Raw genomic sequence first — 20,591 nt, forward strand, 5'->3', positions numbered from 1 at the left:
GGTTGTGTGTGTGTGTGTGTGTGTGTGTGTGTGTGTGTGTGTGTGTGTGTGTGTGTGTGTGTGTGTGAAGTTTCCACAGAGTCAGACTTCATGTCGAGTGCTGACATCACTCTTCCTAGTCTTTCAAACAGCCAAGGTTTTACAAACAATACACATGAGGGAAAGTCAGGCTAGACACAGAGTGGGGATGTGATTTTTCCTTTTTTTCTCTCCAGAATAAAACACAGAATTGACTGTGGAAATTAGAAAATAGTATGAAACCTCAACTAATACAGGCACACGGGACTTTAGAATAAGCTATTTGCGATTTTTTTCATCGAATTGTGATTTTGCACAAACAACTTGCATGCCGGCTAGCTCGTTTGGCTTAGCATTTTGTTATAACGTTACATGACAGTCTAATACGCTGTCAAAAAGCTATTTACTATAACTAACAACTTCATTTCAAAGAATACAAACAGCTAATAGTATTTCAAATAAAATGTGTCAACATTATAAAGGCATACTGATGTTTGTAATACTGTTTATAACACATTTTATGAAATATAAACATAAACAGTGACTCGAACTGAACAAACAGAAGCTTTCGAGTCTCGCTTTCGGTTGACGGTCAGACTAAATAAACAAATGGCCAGAACTGAATATTAACCTCACACGTTTAAGTACGTTAACTGAACATTTTTTTACCTTACGTTATGAATTATTCAATCCATCCACATGTGCTCTTTCAAACTGCGAGGCACTTGTCTCTGATGTAAACACACTGGTCAGCGCGTGTCTATTTGGCGTCACGCGGGTCTGCCAGGGATTGTGGGTAATGGAGTTTTTAACGGTTATAAAACGCAATAGCTTGCGGTAGCAAGCGAGCACTGCTGTAGTTCTGCGTTTGCCCTCGTCGCATAATAATAGACGAATTTAAACGTTAAAGAGCGCCACCAAAAGAGCTTTTGAGATTCATACGGTTAAAAAAAAAAAAAGATTTTCAAAACTTATAATTATATAAAACATTAATACACTCTAAAATTATTAACATAACTTAAATGCGTAGTAGCTACATTTAAAAAAAAAAAAAACTAGAAAATATTAGTATGACTTAAATGATTATTTTGTACTTTATAATTTTTATTCATATTATTATCGTTTTTATCGTGTTATTGCCTGACTTTCTGTAGTATTAATGTTTCCTTCTTTGCATATAAAAAAATAATAACGAGACAAAAAATATTAAAATAAGCTATATGCATTTTAAATGTCAACAAAGGGTCGTAATTTGGTTCCATATACTCGAATGCTGTTGTCGTGACTTCTGTGCTTTTGTTGTTGTCTGATCTTGTATAATATTAACTTTAGCCCGGGCTCTTTATCTGTCTTTAGAAATAGGAAATGAGTCACTTCTCTTCTCTTCACTTGTTTGCTTTCTGTCTGGATTTGAATGAGTTGTGTTTATGTCTCTTCATGAGCCTTTATGTCTCTCAGTAGTGAACAGTGAAAGAAAACTCGCTGGCTTCACCCTGTTACCATAATAAAGCATATATTGTTGAATATTTTGCTTAATATAAAGTTCGTCTTTTATATCCTTATTGAACTTGGAACGTATTTGCTTGATCTTAACATTTTAAGATAGTCTATTCAAGCACAAATGTGCTGCTGTAGATTGTCTCTGTGTGGTATTTGCTGCATTGCTTTGGTAAGACAAGAAAATGTCAAACCACTGAACTGCTCATTTATTGTGATGCCACGAAATGGTGCTTGGAGACATGACGTGCTCAAGACTCATCAGCATAATAATCCTCCTGCTTCTGCATATATATATAAACCACAAAAAAACGGAGCTCACCTAAGTCCCTGCCTCCTAAGACAAACCACACAACGAGACAAAACACTGCGGCTTTCCAGCGCCTTCATCTTTCTAACCACAACCTTCGGAATCACCTTTTTAACCCTTCACAAAGACTCTGCATGGAGAAAGAAAGGTCTTAAGGACTTTTGCAAACTTCTTAACTTTCTTTTTTCACTTCTTATATGGTGGCACGTTTTAGGAAGCGCGTTGAAGTGAACTCTCTCCGAGCGAGCGCCGCGCGTAATGAGAAGCGACTCGCTTTTATTCCGGATTTTGACGTTTGTTACTGCAAAGGAGAAGCAAGATCGCCTCGTAAATTATGTCGGTGGTTCTTCTGAGCATAACCAGGAGCTCCCGCGCGTTTATTTCCACGCGATTCACCTGTAGAGCTCGCGCGTAAAGCCTGAGGGGGACCGACCGTATCCAACTTTTTCGCTTTCTGGAAAGCGCCTAACGGACTTCCTATAGATCCCATCTATTTTGAATCGAAAACTCTTGACTTTGGTGCTGGTTTGAAGTGCCCTTACCTTTGCTGACATTGTTGTGATGCGCATTCCGGTAGATCCGAGCACCAGCCGCAGGTTCAGTCCGCCGTCCAGCAGCCTTCAGCCGGTGGCGGGGAAGATGAGCGATGCGCAGCAGGAGCAGAACGCGGCGCTGCCGAGACTCCGACAGCACGACAACCGGACGATGGTGGAGATCATCGCGGACCACCCCGCCGAGCTCGTGCGGACGGACAGCCCCAACTTTCTGTGCTCAGTGCTGCCGTCTCACTGGAGGTGCAACAAAACTCTCCCGGTGGCGTTTAAGGTCAGAAAGACGGTTTAATAAGATGTGATTAAGAAACGTGTTTCTTTACAAACATCATATGATGTTTAACAGACCAGTATTTACATATTGTTAAACTTTATATGGGCGATTTCTGGCTATTTGCATGCACTTTAACTAGTGATCTGTTCATTTTCGACATTTTAATACTTAATAGATCAGTGCATCTTTTACATTCATTTACGAAGGTATTTTTTAGTATAAATTTAAACCAGGGAATTATTGGTCCCATTCAGATTTGAATCTCTTTTACGAGACCTGGCCAACATCCAGACAGCATTCAAAATACACAACATTACATACAAACACACTTTAATATGAGCAGGAAAGAAAATGCAATCATTTATAATAGTTACAATAAAAGTTTCTAACTGTTTATGTAAATGTAATCTCAAAGTTTCAGGACAGTTTGCAAGTAGAAAAATTTAAATAGATCTCAAATCTAATCAAACTTTTATCCCTTTTAACTACTTTTAAAACTTTTAACCAAAAACAATCTGCAGGTTTTTACTATTGCAATGACTTATTGATAAAAAAAAATATATATAATGTTTTATCAGTGTTTCTTTTCCACATAAACAGGTGTGCTTTAATGGATTTAATAGTATTTTTTTTTATCATTATCATTATTATTTACATGTTCAGATCAGATGTTAATTTATGGGAGCTGCAGATGTTTCAAATGAGGAATCCTGCAGTGCTGGAGAGAGACAAGTGAAATCTGAGAGATTTGAAGCTATTCATAGACACAAACACGTGCATGTTTAATCACACGGCCTAAATTACACACAACTATTAACACTTTCACTAAAGATAGAGTATTTCATACGAACAGACTGCAGCTAGTATCTGTAGCAGGAATCGTTTCGCTCGGGCTTATTCTGTAAACATACTTTTGTTCATTTATTTGAGCTTGTAAATCTGAGCCCTCCTGCTCACACTGAACACCAAAACATTCGCCTGAATTAAAGCTCATTTTTGCTGTTTGTTGTTTTTCTCAAATAAGATTTAGTTGCTTGTAGAATTTGCATTTTATAGCAAAATCCAAGTTTTGAAAAAAAAAAAAAAAAAAGTGGCACAAAGTAACCTTTGTGCATTTAAGAAAAAAAAGTATATATTAACAAAATTACTAAATATTTTCCTATATCATTTTTGGCAATAAATAAAAGTTTCTTATATATTTATTTCAATTTTCATAATGCTTACATTTTAACAAAATTGGAATATATTTTTGACAGTCTGTTGAATACATTTGCTTTAGATTTTATGCTCACTGTTCAATAGTAAAGTTACAGTATTGGTGTATTTGCGTTATACTGAGGTTTCTGACCAATTTAAGTGGAATGTCTTACATACACAATTTAAAAGGTCACATTTAAAAACAATCTAGCTTTTGTTTAGTGCTATATTTGCAGGTTTTAATAGATTTATCGTGTTATTAACCCTCTGAGGCCAGCAGTCTCGCTTCATAATGTCACTTCCAATCAGGATCACAGGCCTGTTTTCATCAGAATATGAATAAACAGTCAGACTGCAGTGAAATGCAGGGTAAATTACAGCGGGACAGTCACAGTGTGTCCGTTTCTGTTCAGGTTGTTGCTCTGGGAGATGTTTCTGACGGGACGGTGGTGACAGTTATGGCAGGAAATGACGAGAACTACTCGGCAGAGCTGCGAAACGCCTCAGCTGTCATGAAGAATCAGGTGGCACGTTTCAACGACCTGAGATTTGTTGGCAGGAGTGGAAGAGGTTGGTACTTCCACTTTAATTTGATTTATTCTTCACTGGCCGCTTCGTTTGCTTTGGTTTAATCATAAAAAAAGTGTAAAATCACGTAAGACATTTAGTTTACAATAAATGACATCAAGTGCACAATCCAAATGGACTGAAAGTCAAGTTTTACTGCAAACAGTGCGATAAAATGGATTGATTAAGTGTATGGATTGCTTCTGTGTAGCCTTTAAAGAAATAATGCAAATTATGCACTGCATGTTTAACATGAACACAATAGGACACTGTCCAAGATTCCTCACTTACAGAAATACTGAAAAGAACTGCAGAATTGGAAATGAACCACAGAAAGGCATTATTATTTTCCACCAGCGTCCAACAATTTGAGTGCTTCCATGTTGAGAATAAGGGTGCTTTCCAAAAAAAGACTGTCATTTCAGTATTCCCAAAGCCTAACGCACACACAAAAAAAAAAGAGTAGTAGGCTGTAACTGTTGCAAAATAAAAACTGCAAAGTATTTCCAATTCATTCACTGGCATTTCCTATCTAGTACTTTTGTGTTACATCCACCCTACGCACCCAAAAAAAAAAAAAGTCTTTAAGACGTGAACGCGGGCTCAAAGTGCTCACAGACTGCTTATGTGTGGATGAATGCAGCTTTTGATATGCTTGCAATTATTGTCAAAGACAAAATCCCGCTCTTGTGATCCTGTCGGAAGAAGGCATTGAGAGCGCAGGTCTTTGAAGTGTCCCGGGACAGGCAGTGAGATCAGAGCAGCGGTCTGTCTGCTGCTGGAGGCTGCGTATACTCGGGCGAGCGGTCTAGACTTGCCCTTATAATCCACACGAGCACTTAAAGTGAGGCACGGACGTGTGCAGCAGGGAATCCCTCACATGGCGCCCACAAACGACAGACTCGAAACACTCGAAAACAGCTCTAGGTGTTTGAGGAAGTGCAGTTGACCTCTATGGGCTTCTCAATGGCTGATGGCTGATACAGTATGCATAATGTGATAAACATCAATGTAGTCTGATATTTGGTTATTTTCAGATTTATCAGTATTAACAGAAGTGGTCATTCTGCCAGTGTTAATTCCAAAATCTGAAAAGATATAAATATATAATAATAATGCATTTTGAGTAAATAAAGTGTAAAACAGTGTTAATTTTAATTCAATTTTTTTTTTATACATTGTATTTGCTATCATAATTATATACAATTATTAAACTGCATTGGGCAATTCAATTTGTAATATTACATTTTTTATTTATACTTGTGTGTAGATATATATATATATATATATATGACATATAAAAGCTAACAAGATATTGTAATAATGAATTTAGTAAATATTGTGTAATGTAAAATTGTGTTAACTTTAATTACAATTATCAATGAGACACATGTAACATTTTTATAAAAAAAGACAAAAATCTATAAATAAATTTAATTATGATATATAAAATTTAAAATTAATCTCTAAAATGTTATGTAACATATTATATATATATATATATATATATAATGTCTATATAAATAATATGTTAAATAATACATTTATATGTAATTTTATATGTTTATTTATTTATTTAGATTTATATTACATTGGTCATCAGCCATCCTGTTTTGTAGATATTGTTACGGGCTTTGGACAATAAAAAGACAAAAATTTCAGATAGCCAGTACTTTACACAACATGTATACTAAATGCATGAAAAATATAAAAAAAAAAAAAAGAGAGATTTTTTTACTATCCACTGACAAGGTTGCTGATAGATTTTGGAACAGATATTAGGGGAAAAAATGTTAATCGGCCTCGTGGAAATGAATTTGCCAATAATCCGCCCTATAAATCAGTCTATTGCAACTCTTTCATTTGCTGATGTATCTGTTATCAGTCTGAGTGGACATTGGCCGTGCATGTGGTGGTTTCTTGACCAGTGGGCTGGTCTCAGCGCATTCCTGCACCAATGCATGTCCTCACACACCCTCAACACGCTATCAGTGTGCATGTGTGCGCATCCGTGTTATCTCCTCACAGCTGCCACAGTCAGCAGGGCCTTGGCCCACATGGAGACCCACACCTTCACAGGCTTAAGTTTCTTCTATCTATGATATGGGATCTGGAAGAGGAAGTCAGGGAGGAGATAGCACAGCATAAGGAAATTAAATATGGAAAACGATACGAGGCGCGATGTGGAAGATTAGAATAAGATCGACCACAATCAAACAAATGACAGCAGAAAAAATAACCCGCCTCGAATTACTAAAAGCAACTGCGTTTCCTGAGACAAAACACTTGATTTATGCAGAAACACTTTTGTGATTTCAGAAGTACTGCGCCCTTATTTATGAATGGATTCGGATACGCTGGTTCGGTTAGGACAGGGTGATGTTTGTTGTTGATCAGGAGTTTATGCATTTCAGATGTAGTCTGTCTCGTTCTGTATAGGAAATCATTTCGAACAGAAAACCCTTCTGAATGAGCCAGCATTTAGGATATTTTTAGCAGCTGGACACCAACCGTTGGATGGATGGCAGATGCCAGGGTTGGTGGAGCGGGTTGATTAAACGCTGGTTTGTTTGGTATCAGCGGGTGGGTCTGTGAACGTGCTTTTGGGGGCTTATGGACGGATTCCTGTGGGAGAAAAGAAAAAAAGACTTATTGCATAACATGTACATGAATATCAGGAAATCAAAAATGTGGGAGTGTTTATTCTATAAAATATGTTATTTAATTAATTATATGTTCAATTTATGTTAGAAAGAGCTTTAGCCAGATTTATTGCAGAATGTTGGTAAATCAAAAATGGTGCAGTTCTAGAAAACACATATGCACATGAGAAATGCAATAGCTAATGAAGCAAAAAAAACTTAGTTTAGAGTTAGAGTTAGTCAATTAATCCCAGTTTTGAAGCCGTTCAGATGGATAATCTACAGTAAGAAGCCTAAGCCAAGTGTAGCTGCCTGCCGTATTGTGTCAGTTATTTCTACCCACTTCTTCCTGTCTTATTGCAGATCGCGGCTCTGAGAATGTGTTATGCCTGACTTCACAGCATGCTTTGCACATTACTGCTGAGTTTGCCTCATTAGAAGTATCTTAGTATTTCCTGTGTGCTACTGACAGAAAGTGTCACCTCTTTAGTGTAACAATATCTTGTGTTGAAGTTAATTGGAAGTTTTTAAACACTACGAGTGCACACATTTATGAATATTTAATCTGAAAAATGTTGATCGGTAAAAGGTCACATAAGATGAAAATCTGTGACCGCAGGACCCCACCTTCACACCCAACCCTCTAATGTTCACACATAAAAGAATAACGACTAATAACAGCACAGCTGCCGATGTTTATTCTTGGCTGTTTTAAAAAAGGAAACCCAAATGCCAGTGCATGAAAAGTACTGTTGCTTTATAATGTTATTTATATGTAATGTTAATGTATAAGCTTTTACATTTATACATTCATATTCTATATAAATAATATTATAAAGCAACAGTAGTGGTCCAAAAAAAAAAATTGTAGTCATTTTCTTAATTTAAAAAATCCTGAAGAGAGATCCACCAATAATAATGTATGCATTACTTTTTTTGCAGTATAAATCTCTTAAAATATCTCTTAAATATGAATAAAGATAATACATGTGAATAAAAATATTAAATTCATAATAAAATAAATATGTATTAATTCAAAATTAAACAAATTAAACATTAAGAACTTAAAATCTTTCAATGAAATAATTTAAATATATTTATAAAAAATATTTTCATGATTTACATATGCTTTAACATTTATAACTAATATTATAAAGTCACTGTTGTACAATACATAAACGGTTTATTCCACTTGGATGAACGCTATATGAATTCTAACATGGTCTGTTTTATGCATTTCTGATTTGTCATGTCCAACAACTGAGAGTTACAAATTCAACGCTCAGCAAGGGTCACTTTCCAAACTAATTCCATTATTCCGTTGCGCCCAGGCCTTTTCAATCACCCGAGTTCCTCGCAGTTAAAATCCCACCGTCACCAGCAGAGAAATGCAAATGACGCGTGGCGATGAATGCGACACATTGTCCGGCGGATTAATCGGGTTTGAACCTTTTTGTGTTTTGCAGGAAAGAGCTTCATGCTGACAATCACAGTATTCACGAACCCACCGCAAGTGGCTACTTACCACCGAGCCATAAAGGTCACAGTGGACGGACCGCGGGAGCCGCGAAGTGAGTACCACCCCAAATATCACACATCATGTGATTAGCACACGCAAAACCAGATGAATGATGTTCTGCAGCGTCGTGGCACAGCGCACCGTCCGTGCAGCCCGATGCATGAATTGATGCATAGATTGTGTTACGGTACTGTTTTAAAAATGGATTCAGCACACCTCAATGCACAAAGACGGCCTTTGAGGAGCAGCAGGCGTGTTCAGCGAGAGGCAAATACAAACACGTGCTGTCAAGGCCGCTTGACTTGTGAAAATGTTTACTGTATTGGCCTCTTGTGTCTGTCAGTCAACGTGCTCTTAAGAGCGAGCGCCCGTACAAACCCCTCGACCTCTGACCTGTTCTCAATGGAATATTAGCGCACTGCATACTGCGCAGTACGTACTGCATACTGTGCTGTTTTTAAACCCGCTCAATTTTCCTGCGTGATGAAGAAACATGAATAATGTTAGCGGTAATAATATCTATTTAACATTTTGTGACTATAAATTTGTACATAATCGAAAATGTAATTAAAAATGCAACATAGTTACACTTAAAAAAAAAATGATGTAGAAACTATTTGCACTCAGGTATTGCTTGTAAATTTCACAATAAATTACAAAGAAACAGCAAGTAACACATTGAATTAAACGTAAAATTTTGAAGTAGAAAAAATTGTATGCAATTCAGTTCAAGTCAGAAATGCAAGATATAAACACAGAATTGTGAAATATAAATGCACAATTGCAAAAAAAATTTTAAAAATCTGAATTGTGAGATAAAAAGTCAAAATTACCTTTATTTTTATTACATGGCAGAAAAAAAAAAAAACAGAATTGTGAGATGTAAACTTAGAATTCAAGTCAAGTCACCTTTATTTATATAGCGCTTTATACAGATTGTGTCAAAGCAGCTTTACAGCGTTAAACAGGAAAAACGTGTGCTGATAATGCAGGAGGACAATAAAAAACAATCCGTTTTCTCAGTTCAGTCCTCTTCCAATAGTGTCTGTGCAGTCAAGTCAACTATGTTGCCAGAAATGGTGTCCCCAACTAAGCAAGCCAAACGTGACAGTGGCAAGGAACCAAGACTCCATCGGTGATAGAAATGGAGAAAAAAACCTTGGGAGAAACCAGGCTCAGTCGTGGGGCCAGTTCTCCTCTGGCCAGATGAAACCAGCATGGTGCGCTTTAATTCCAGGCTGCAACACAGGTCAGATTGTGCAGAGGAATTGTATGGTTCACGTGGTCTTTGGCCGAGGTGATGAGGTCTTCGCAGGGGATCTGTCTCTTGTTGACGTGGTCTCCGCTGACATTCAGGGCTGTTGAGGTCGTCTCTAGGTGCTGATCCACCATCTGGACTGGATCTGGGTGGATCTACGGTGACCTCGGAATAATAATGAAACAGACTAATATTAGCATAGATGCCATTCTTCTTACGATATTGCGAGTACATCAGTGTTATGGGAAGTGTTCCCGGTTCCGGTTGACCTAATTAATGCAGCCTAACAATCCTTTAACAGATTTGAATTATAGAAATGTGATAGAGTGTTATGTGTAAGCCAGGTTAAAGAGATGGGTCTTTAATCTAGATTAACACTGACAGAGTGTGTCTGCCTCCCGAACAACGCTAGGTAGATTGTTCCAGAGTTTGGACACTAAATAGGAAAAGGATCTGCCGCCCGCAGTTGATTTTGATATTCTAGGTATTATCAAATGGCCAGAGTTTTGAGATCGCAGCGGACTATAATGGGATAAGAGCTCACTCAAGTACTGAGGAGCTAAACCATTCAGGGCTTTATAAGTAATTAGCAAAATTTTAAAATGTATTCAATAGGGAGCCAGTGCAGAGTTGACAGAACCGGGCTAATATGGTCATACTCCCTGGTTCTAGTAAGAACTCTAGCTGCTGCATTTTGGACCAGCTGGAGTTTGTTTATTAAGCGTGCAGAACAACCACCCAATAAAGTATTGCAATAATCTGACCTTGAGGTCATGAACGCATGAATTAACACTTCTGCATTTGACATTGAGAGCATAGGTCGTAATTTAGATAGAAAAATGCGGTTTTACAAATGCTAGAAACATGACTTTCAAAGGAAAGGTTGCTATCAAATAGCACTCCTAGGTTCCTAACTGATGACGAAGAATTGACAGCACAGCCATCAAGTGTTCTAGTGTGTTCTAGTATTCCATGCATATTCCATGGTATTCCATGCATACAAAAAATTCACATACTGTGCACATTAAGAATAGGATGCTAGTATACTATTCTGAACACAGCCATGCTCTTTGTGCTGTATATGACGCATTGAAGAAATAATCCATCCTATGGTTGGGTTACAAAGAATTCAGGATATATTTCCGGACAAAATCCATTTTGTACATCAATATTGGGTCATTATGTGATCAGCTAGATTTATAAGAACCATCGAGACATTTCTCCGACAAAAAAGAAACGCTTTAAAGTTTTACCGATACATTGAACAGAAACTTGTCACGGAAAAGAGAAACAGCCCAGTGTTTTCTCTCTCAGAGGAACCTGATCTGGCAAAAAGCTCCAGTTATCCTTCAATTATGAAACAGCCGCTTCATCTGAATTGATGTCTGGACTTGTGAGTTGTGTGCGCTGTTTTCTTCAACTTCTCAGTTGCTCTCACTACCTGAAAAAAAAACTGTTAGAACACGCTGCCAAATTTCAGTTTTCACACTGAGCCCCAGGACCAGTAAATACACACAAGCTGTCATGAATTACTTTCATGTGGCAGAGAATAGAACCAGGAACACGCCGTGCTTGACTGTCTTTAGTACGTGTTTATATTCAAGTCTGTTGCAGTCTGACATTATGGCCAAAGTTCTTAACAAGACGACCTTTTGTGGTGGGATAATCTAATAAAAGTGCATCGCATTCTGTCAGCCATTAACGGTGACTGACAGATGTTTCTTACGCTTACGTTTTATGCAAACCGTTTTGCTTTCGGTGGTGAAATTACTCAAAAGCTTTCGTGATATGACAGCAGGCTTTAAATATGCTGTTAATGTACGTTTCTAAATGATTGCGCACAGAAAAAAAAATCACGTTAACTTTCAAGGAGGGACCAGAATATCATAAAACTGACTTGGGCCGGTAAGCAACCACATAGCAATGTGTTAATAGTGCCCACCCACTTTTTCCGTGGCACTGCTTTCAGAAGTATTTTTTCATTAATTTTTCTATTGTAGATTATTTTAATAAGTCTTTGTTTAAGAGTTCATAAGCCATGAACCAGACCAACCAGCTACAAGGAGAATCCACATTATGAACTTTGATTTGACTCAAAATAATATTTGAAAATCTGACAAAAAGACAGTACAAGACTCTAATGAGGGAAATAACTACAATCCCATGAAGCATTTCGAATGACATAATCAAATAAAAAATGATGATGAAATTTAAAAGCTGAGCTCACTGCAACTGTCTAATTGATGGAATGTAAAAGCAGAGCTCAACACTACTCTATGATTGGAGGAATTTAAAAGCAGAGCTCAACACTACTCTATGATTGGAGGAATTTAAAAGCAGAGCTCAACACTACTCTATGATTGGAGGAATTTAAAAGCAGAGCTCAACACTACTCTATGATTGGAGGAATTTAAAAGCAGAGCTCAACACTACTCTATGATTGGAGGAATTTAAAAGCAGAGCTCAACACTACTCTCTGATTGGAGGAATTTAAAAGCAGAGCTCAACACTACTCTTTGATTGGAGGAATTTAAAAGCAGAGCTCGCTGCTATTCTGTGATTGGTGGAATTTTCGTTCCAAGGGTAATGCAGTTTTTCCCCACAAATTCCACCGTCAATACCAACGATTAACAACCTCTGACATTACAGTATATTTGTCTTTAACCCTTCTTTAATCCTTTAACAAATCTTTGACTCATTCTTTTTGTCAACTTGTTTTCTTTGAGTTAGCACAGGTTTTGAAGTTTTTAAACTGATTGGTCGTAGGCCTCACTGATCTGAGCTTATGCACTTCAGTTTTTTAATGAAAGAAGAATTATTTGTGGATAATTTTGACAATGTTCACTCAAAACCTGCGATGCATAAACTACATAATACAAAACCTGTGCTAACTCAAAGAAAACAAGTTGATGAAAATATTGAATCCAGGTTTTGATAATAATATTTATAAGCAATTTTTTGTAAGCTGGTAATTTTTGACCGGGAACACCACGAGTTTAACAAAGGTTGGAAAAAAAAAAACGAAAAAGAACCAAAATTAAGTTCTCCTATATAAAGTATATAAAGTTGTTTTACCCTACTGCTCCCTAGCATTTTCGGGCAAGAGAAAATCCTCTCCAGGTCAAAATGACTGCAATGAACCCAACAGGAGAGTTAAGGGTTTATCACTAAAAATCTATTTCCCAATGGAGAAAATGAATGGAATTTTGGAACCCGACTGTTACACTGTATCCCTCAGGACACCTTAGCAACACCCTGGTTACCACCCAGAACACTGCAGCATCAACATTCTGTGTGATTAATTACCTCTCACATCGTCACACGCCGTCATACGCAGAGACACCGAGTCTGATGAGCGCTGCTGTAGATCCGGCCTTGGCGTGTTTGTAAGAAGCTCATGCCAACCTGCCTGGCACACAACTGTTGCCACTGGCCTCGTATTCAGAGATAACTTTCTGGCGGCAAAACCAACAATATTGCTTCTTAACATCTTGTTTTCTTCCTTCTTTTCCTCCTCATCTCAATTAACACATCTGGCAGCTGCATTTTGGAGGCACTTTATGCCGGTGTGTGATCTTCATTCATTACAGATTAATCACACCCTCGGGCATCTCTGATGTGACGGCCTTTCATCTCACACGGCTCATTCATCTTCAGTTTTTCTATCTGACTTTGTGTGTATGCATTTATCAAGGAAAATAACAGTCATGACTTCCAAACATGGCTTCTGTTGGTGTAAACAAATGTTTTAGCATGTCGTCTGGTTTATTTCTTTCAGAGGTTGTGGAATTATAGAATTATATAGTTGCCATAAGTACTTTTTATTTCGATAATTAGTATCATTTATGAAGTATACTGTAGATAATAATTGGGGTTATTATCGTTAACTAAAACTAAATAATTTTCATTTAACTGAAATAAAATATAACTTATTTCTGCTCATTTCTCATTTTGGTTTATGAATTTAAGTAGCTAAAATAACTACAACAAAAAATGAAAAGTTAATAGAAACTGTACAGACATTTAAAAAAAGAAACGAACAAAATTACAACATAACAAAATCAAAATTACTAAAACTTTAACTAAAATTAAAATGAAAACCAAAAATATATTTAAAAAATCTAATTCAAATTATTAGCAAAAATTATAATTGTACACTGTAAAAAAAAAATACCATTACTTTTTTTTTTTTAAACAATGTATATTAATGATACTAAAATAACACTGGTATAAACATATAAATTCAACAAATATTTACAAAGAAAAATTGACTCAAAAATATCTTTACTCACCTTCCTGTTGTTCCAAACATGTATGACTTTCTCTCTGCTGTGGAGCACAAAATGTTTTATTGTTTTTTCCCATATAATGGAAGTCTATGGGGTCTAAAAAAAGGTCAACCTGTATGAGAGAAATAAGAGAAAGTGGTGACGTCATCTGAAAAAGAAAATCATTTCAGAGACAGAGCAAGATTACAAACTATTTTCTTTTGGAATAACATGCAACAATTAATCACAAATGAGACCAGGAAAATTCAATTTTAATATAGCTTCCAAAAGTGGGGTTCCAAAAGAATTTTGGTAAACATTTCATAAAAGATCTTATTTTTAATAATCTAAAGAACTTTTTTCCACAATAAAGAACCTATTGTGCAATGGAAAGATTCTATGGATGTTAAGGATTCTTCATGGAACCATTAATGTCAATAAAGAACCTTTACTTGACAGAGAATGAGAACACAATAGCCTCGTCTGAGGTTTGCTGAGGTCTTTTATATAACTGAATGGCTTTTATTTTTAAGCAAATTATGTTTCAGGTCAATCTGCTCTCCTTCGATCCCACACTATCTATCCCAAAGTCTATTTCTCATGCGCATGCTGCTGTTTGTAAGCGGAAGCCAGGTGGCCAGGCAGGAAATGACACATTCAGAGGCATGTCGAGTTGTGCAACGTCCTGTGAGTGTGTCGTGTAGCTGCCTCTGCCTGCCTGTTTACACATTCCTCCTGCGCTTAAGAGAGAAAAACAGAGAGAGAGACGCACACAAAAGCTCGCATTCAGAGAGACAGACAGACATTCAGACCTTTAATTAAGCTTCAGCGTCATTCACTTCTTTCATTTGCTCGGAGGTTGCTCTTTCATTGCTCATGTGGGAGATTTAATCCCGTTCTCTTTTAGGTTTATGTATCAAATTGTCAAGTTTCTCCTGAAATTCCAACACAAGTGAGATCATTGTTGACATACAGTGTAGTAAGAGCACAGAGCAGCAGTATAAAATGAATCTGGAGAGAATGTCAGAGGAGACATGTGAGATTTCATATGAGATGCAGGAGACTGGACTTGCTCTCCATTGCTGTTTAACCCTGCCGGAAAATCCAGCAGTTGGTAGTTGTTTTGGAACATGGTTAGCTGGTAGACCATCTTAGACCATCAACAAACAACCAGATCAGCTTAGACCAGCTAGTCAACAGATACCATTGTTCCAAAACACAGCTAGCAGCTAAAGCTGGATTTTCCATCAGGGAGGAGAAACAATTCAGATCAGTGCTACTATAGTATCATTGAGAGATATATTTTATGAATTCTTTTTGATTTGTATATTTTCCATTTTTATTTTTATTTTAGTTAAAGATTTAGTTGTGTTTTTGTTATTTTCATTTCTTTGTCTATATTGTTTTTATTAATTTATGTTAGTATCATTGAGAATATTAATAATCCTTATGAATAGTTTAAATTAGTTTCGATTTTATCATTTCAATCTAATATTCGTGAATTTTTTTGGTAATTTTTTACTAGTTTTTAAACATATTTTTATCATTTTTTTATTAGTTTTATTTCAGTATCTTGAGAGTATTAATAATTATTAATACTTTGAATTAGTTGTATTCTAATTGTAGTCTTTAATGTCTATTTTATAAAAATGTTTTTAGCTATTTTAGTACATTTTTAATATTGTATTTCAGATAATGTTTACTTATTTGAGATTGAGAATGAATGTTATTATTGATTAGTATAGTATTATAAAGTATTATAGAGTTTTCATATTTTTCCATTTTTAATTTATTTAAACGTTTTAGCAATTTTGTCATTTTCATTTTATTTATTTATTTTTTTGGTCTATGAGAAATATTTTCTCAGCAAATAGCTGAAACAAAAGTTTTTATATTTGATTTTATTTCAGATAACATTTACTTTAGTTCAAGTAACAATGTTTTTATGGTTTTAGTTCTAGTTCATTATAATAACCCTGACTGAGATCTCAACCCTAATTTCAGGAGAAAAACAGCATCTCACATCTACATAGCCGAGTGTCACTATAGTAAGACTGCTTGATTAACCTACATAGCATGTATGTTTTCATTGTTACTAAGGTGGTCCACACGTTTCCCTAACTGTTTAAGCTATTGAGAAAGTGCAGATATATTTTGTCTAGCGTGAAATTCCCCAGCAACGCCTACTCATTTGTAAAGAAAATATCACTTACGAGATTCAACTGGTGACTGATCCAATTATCTTCAGCCAATGAGAGCCAAGACACACAACAAGACAAGCATCTCTGTTATTGCTTTAGCTATTGAACTTCAGCGCGTTACTCAAACCAATGCTTGTTGCACTGTTACTTTAGCGAGTGATCAGACTGAGGGTTGGATGGTGTTGGTGGTCGGTCTGGTCGCACAGGGCTGTGAGTGTGAAGCGCACACTGCTGTAATCATTTGGCGGGTCTCTGTAACTGTTATTAAGAGTAATTTGGACTAATAGGCTGGGAGGAGCGGCTCAGAGCTTTCAGAGAAGGGCCTGTGTTACTGTGTTACCACCATGACTGCCATCATAATAGCAGCATTCTTACGTCGAGATCTGATCCGTTAGCGCTGGTTTGTTGGTGGGCTTGGCAAGTGAAAGACAGCCTCTATAAGCCTAGAAGAGGGAAAAGAACAAAATCAATGTACAGTCACGCAAACTGATTCTTATAATGTCACGTAAAACAAAATCATTTATTAGAGAAGCTGGCACTTTAAAACACACAGATACAACTAAGTACAGCAGCACACATAATGCATTTGCACTGTTTACGGAAAGTTCGCTTCACTTTATGAACCATAGATTTAAAGAGGGTAGCATCATTTTTAATATTGCACTTAATAGCCTAAATATAAGATGTAGAAGTTTGTGCTTTGCAGTGTTATTTTAGTATTCATTGAGATACTAATATAGTTTTTATAAATATTTTTAATTTGTTTATATTTTCCATATTCATTTTAATTTGAACGTTTTTTTTTTATGTGTTTTTGTAATTGTATTAGTTTTTTTTTTATTTTTTGTTGATTTTGTTGGTTCTTTTTGCAATTTTTTAAGGTTTTATTTTTGTGTGTGTGTGTGTCTTGTTGTGGAAAAGTGTTAAATGTGCTGTTTCTTTACTTAGTGATAAGATGCACCATTTTCACCTGATGGACCATAAATAATGAAATGATACATTTTAAAATAAATTTCTTCAGTTATACAGAACTGTTCTTTACTGGACTGTCCTGTAGATCTTCTGCTCCAGTGCTGTGATATGGCATCACTGAAAACTAAACAAGCATTTTAAGCACAAGTTTTGTGCACAATCTAGACTTATAAAAGTAAAGCTATGTGAAGAGTGCACACTGGAGTCTCTTGCTTGGCCTGTGTTGGCTCTGTTAATTAATGCCACATCACATTGGGGAGATGGAAAACATGGCTTGTTTTTAAAAAGGTATTTGCCAAGATTATCCGTGACGCTGTGTTTTGACTGCCATGAAGACGGCTGGAAAAGAGCTATTGTCTCACTAATGCAGAACTCAGCCAAACACGTTTCATAGAGAGGTAAATACGGTAAACGGTGTAAATGTTCAGCTCATGGAAGTTTTTCCACCACTATCTAATTCGCACACTTCTTTTTGATTTCATCTCTTACTTTCTTTCTTGTTTACTTCTCATTAGGTTTGAGACAGTAGGGTACGGCGAGGATAAAGGACCCTGGGGGTAAAAGGCACTGATTGTATTTTTACTCACAAAACACAAAATAACAACAATTTTGGCAACAGTCTTATTTTAGTATCACAGCACTGAAATGTTAATTATATTTTTATTAATATTTTGAGTAAAACAAATTAAATGTATATTTTTTATTAATTTGCTCAATTTCAAAATGTTTATGCTTTTAATTTTAGTTTCAGTTTTAGTTAACTATAACTAACCAGCTTGGCAACTAGTTGAAATAAAATAAGTTTAAGTCATTATATATATATATATATACTGCCATGAAGACGGCTGGAAAAGAGCTATTGTCTCACTAATGCAGAACTCAGCCAAACACGTTTCATAGAGAGGTAAATACGGTAAACGGTGTAAATGTTCAGCTCATGGAAGTTTTTCCACCACTATCTAATTCGCACACTTCTTTTTGATTTCATCTCTTACTTTCTTTCTTGTTTACTTCTCATTAGGTTTGAGACAGTAGGGTACGGCGAGGATAAAGGACCCTGGGGGTAAAAGGCACTGATTGTATTTTTACTCACAAAACACAAAATAACAACAAACACTGCATTAATATCATAATCACTTGCTTGTGCTATAAAAGTTTTAGACAAATTATATTACTCAATCAATACTAAATAAATAAAAAGATATATATTTTCACCAGCAAATGTTCGTTTTTATATACGAAAAATAAAAATAAATCACATTTCCTTACTAAAATATATTTTTCCATCAGATTTAAAAAAAATAAATAAATAAAATACAAAATAACAAAAACACTAAACAACAAAAACACCACACAAAATATAAAATATAAATATAAAAATCTAAATTTAAATGCAATTTTTAGGTTGAATCAAAGTACACTCATTTTACCATTTCTTTTTACACAAATAATGTCACTCAATTAATACTAACTAAAAATAAACATATTTTCCACCAGAAAATGTTAGTTTTTATATATATAAATATATTTTTACAAAATTACATTTTTCTTACAAAACATATTTTTAAATAAATAAAATAATAACAAAAAACACCACATTAATATTGCAATCGCCTGCTTGTGCTAACTTAATTTACCATTTCTTTTTACACAAATGATGTTACTCAATCAATACAAAAAATGTTTTCCACCAGAAAAATTTTTTTTTTTTACATATAAAAACATACAAATAAATCACATTTTTCTTACTAAAAATAAATATATTTCGTTTTTAAATAAATAAATAAATTGCTAAATACTATACAATAAAAATACTAAATAACAAAAAAAACACATTAATATTGCAATCACCTGCTTGGGCAATAAAATAGTCAAATGTGCATGCAATTTTGAGGTTTAATTAAAGCAAGCTTACTCTGCTGTTTCTTTTTACACAAACGTTAATCAATTCTAAACTAAACAAATAAATTACATTTCCACCAGATATTTTATATATATATATATATATATATATATATATATATCACATTTTACTTACTAAAAATAAATAAATTTTTCATCACAATTTTTTCCTCATGCAGGCCTATTAGCCCTGTTGTCCTCTACCTCAAAAGAAGCTTTAATGCTTTCTCAGGCTAAAGGAATTAATTCATCTTTCTTCTGCAGCTTCAATGTTGTGCCACCACATGATTCAGTGTATTGTTTGCATAACAGCTTCTGACAATCAATATGCTGCACATAAAATCTTCTATTGAAGTCCGATTGTTTACGTTGCGGTTTGCGCGGAGCCGCTCTAATTGCTCAAAGCTGAAATGAGCATTAGCCGTGAAACTGTGATGTTTCTCTCTCTTTGAACGTGGCTCTGCGTGTCCAGACAGGTAGACGCACACAAAACGCGTACGGTAGGCCTTCAGACAAAAGTCAACACAGGCCACTGAAAATAAAGCTAACACAGGATGGCTCGCATAAGATGTGCTCGTACTTTCCCCATGTGAGACGTGAATGTAAGCAGAGAAACCTGATGGCTTCAATCAACAACACCGGGTTACACATGACTAGCAATACACCAATACAGTATATTGGCCAGGTGAAGTGGTTTATATTTAGCTGTTTTGGAAATACTGCATGCTTATATATTTTCAGGGAATTTTGTGTTAATACTAATGGTTTATATTAATTTAGCCTTTAAAAAATTGCTTGCAAATCTCTCATTATGCTACATTATCACCATATACTGGATTCAGTCTTGTTTTATTTCAATTAGCACAGGTTTTGTATATCTTTTTGGACTGATTGGTCATTGATCTCAGCTTATGCACCTCAATTTATGAGTGAAAAAAACATTATTTGTGGATAATTTTGGCAATATTAGCTGAAAAACTGAGGTGCATGAGCTACATAATACAAAACCTGTGCTCAAAACCTGTGCTATTATCAATGTTGAAAACAGTTGTGCCGCTTCATATTTTTGTGGAAACAGTGATACATTAAATTTTTATGTGAAGAGAAAGTTCAAAAGAACAGCACTTATTTTTAAATAGAAATATTCTGTAATATTATAAACGTCTTTATGGTCATTTTTTAGAGGGGTCATATGATGCTTTTTTAAAGATCATTATTTGTGTATTTGGTGTAACAGAATATGTTGACATGCTTTAATGTTCAAAAAACACATTATTTTTCAAATACTGTACATTATTGTAGGTCCTCTATGCCCCGCCTCTCTCAAACGCTTCGTTTTCTACAAAGTCCCTCCTTCCGACAAGCGCAGTCTGCTCTGATTGGCCAGCTGACCCAGTGCATTGTGATTGGCCGAA

At 35.5% G+C, this 20,591-nt stretch overlaps 2 protein-coding genes across 6 annotated transcripts in view; one reads left to right on the forward strand and one right to left on the reverse strand.

The window, feature by feature from the left end:
- The window catches only part of LOC107692371 (transcription initiation protein SPT3 homolog), a 126,885-nt gene extending 126,085 nt beyond the window's left edge, over window positions 1-800 (reverse strand). For 2 of the 3 annotated variants that reach the window (XM_016491382.1, XM_016491402.1), the window contains exon 1: window positions 688-800. The gene's annotated coding sequence lies outside the window, so the exon portion shown is untranslated. The remainder of the gene's footprint in view (window positions 1-687) is intronic. The other variant, XM_016491392.1, reaches the window with a different exon arrangement.
- Window positions 1-20,591, forward strand: part of LOC107692356 (runt-related transcription factor 2-like) — a 76,957-nt gene that overhangs the window by 30,341 nt on the left and 26,025 nt on the right. For all 3 annotated transcript variants that reach the window (XM_016491368.1, XM_016491351.1, XM_016491360.1), the window contains exons 3-5: window positions 2,403-2,650; window positions 4,261-4,417; window positions 8,523-8,627. In XM_016491368.1, coding sequence (XP_016346854.1) covers window positions 2,403-2,650; window positions 4,261-4,417; window positions 8,523-8,627 — 510 coding nt within the window. The remainder of the gene's footprint in view (window positions 1-2,402; window positions 2,651-4,260; window positions 4,418-8,522; window positions 8,628-20,591) is intronic.

The sequence above is a fragment of the Sinocyclocheilus anshuiensis genome, unplaced genomic scaffold (assembly GCF_001515605.1).
Source record: "Sinocyclocheilus anshuiensis isolate Anshui unplaced genomic scaffold, SAMN03320099.WGS_v1.1 scaffold261, whole genome shotgun sequence".
Lineage (NCBI taxonomy): Eukaryota > Metazoa > Chordata > Actinopteri > Cypriniformes > Cyprinidae > Sinocyclocheilus > Sinocyclocheilus anshuiensis.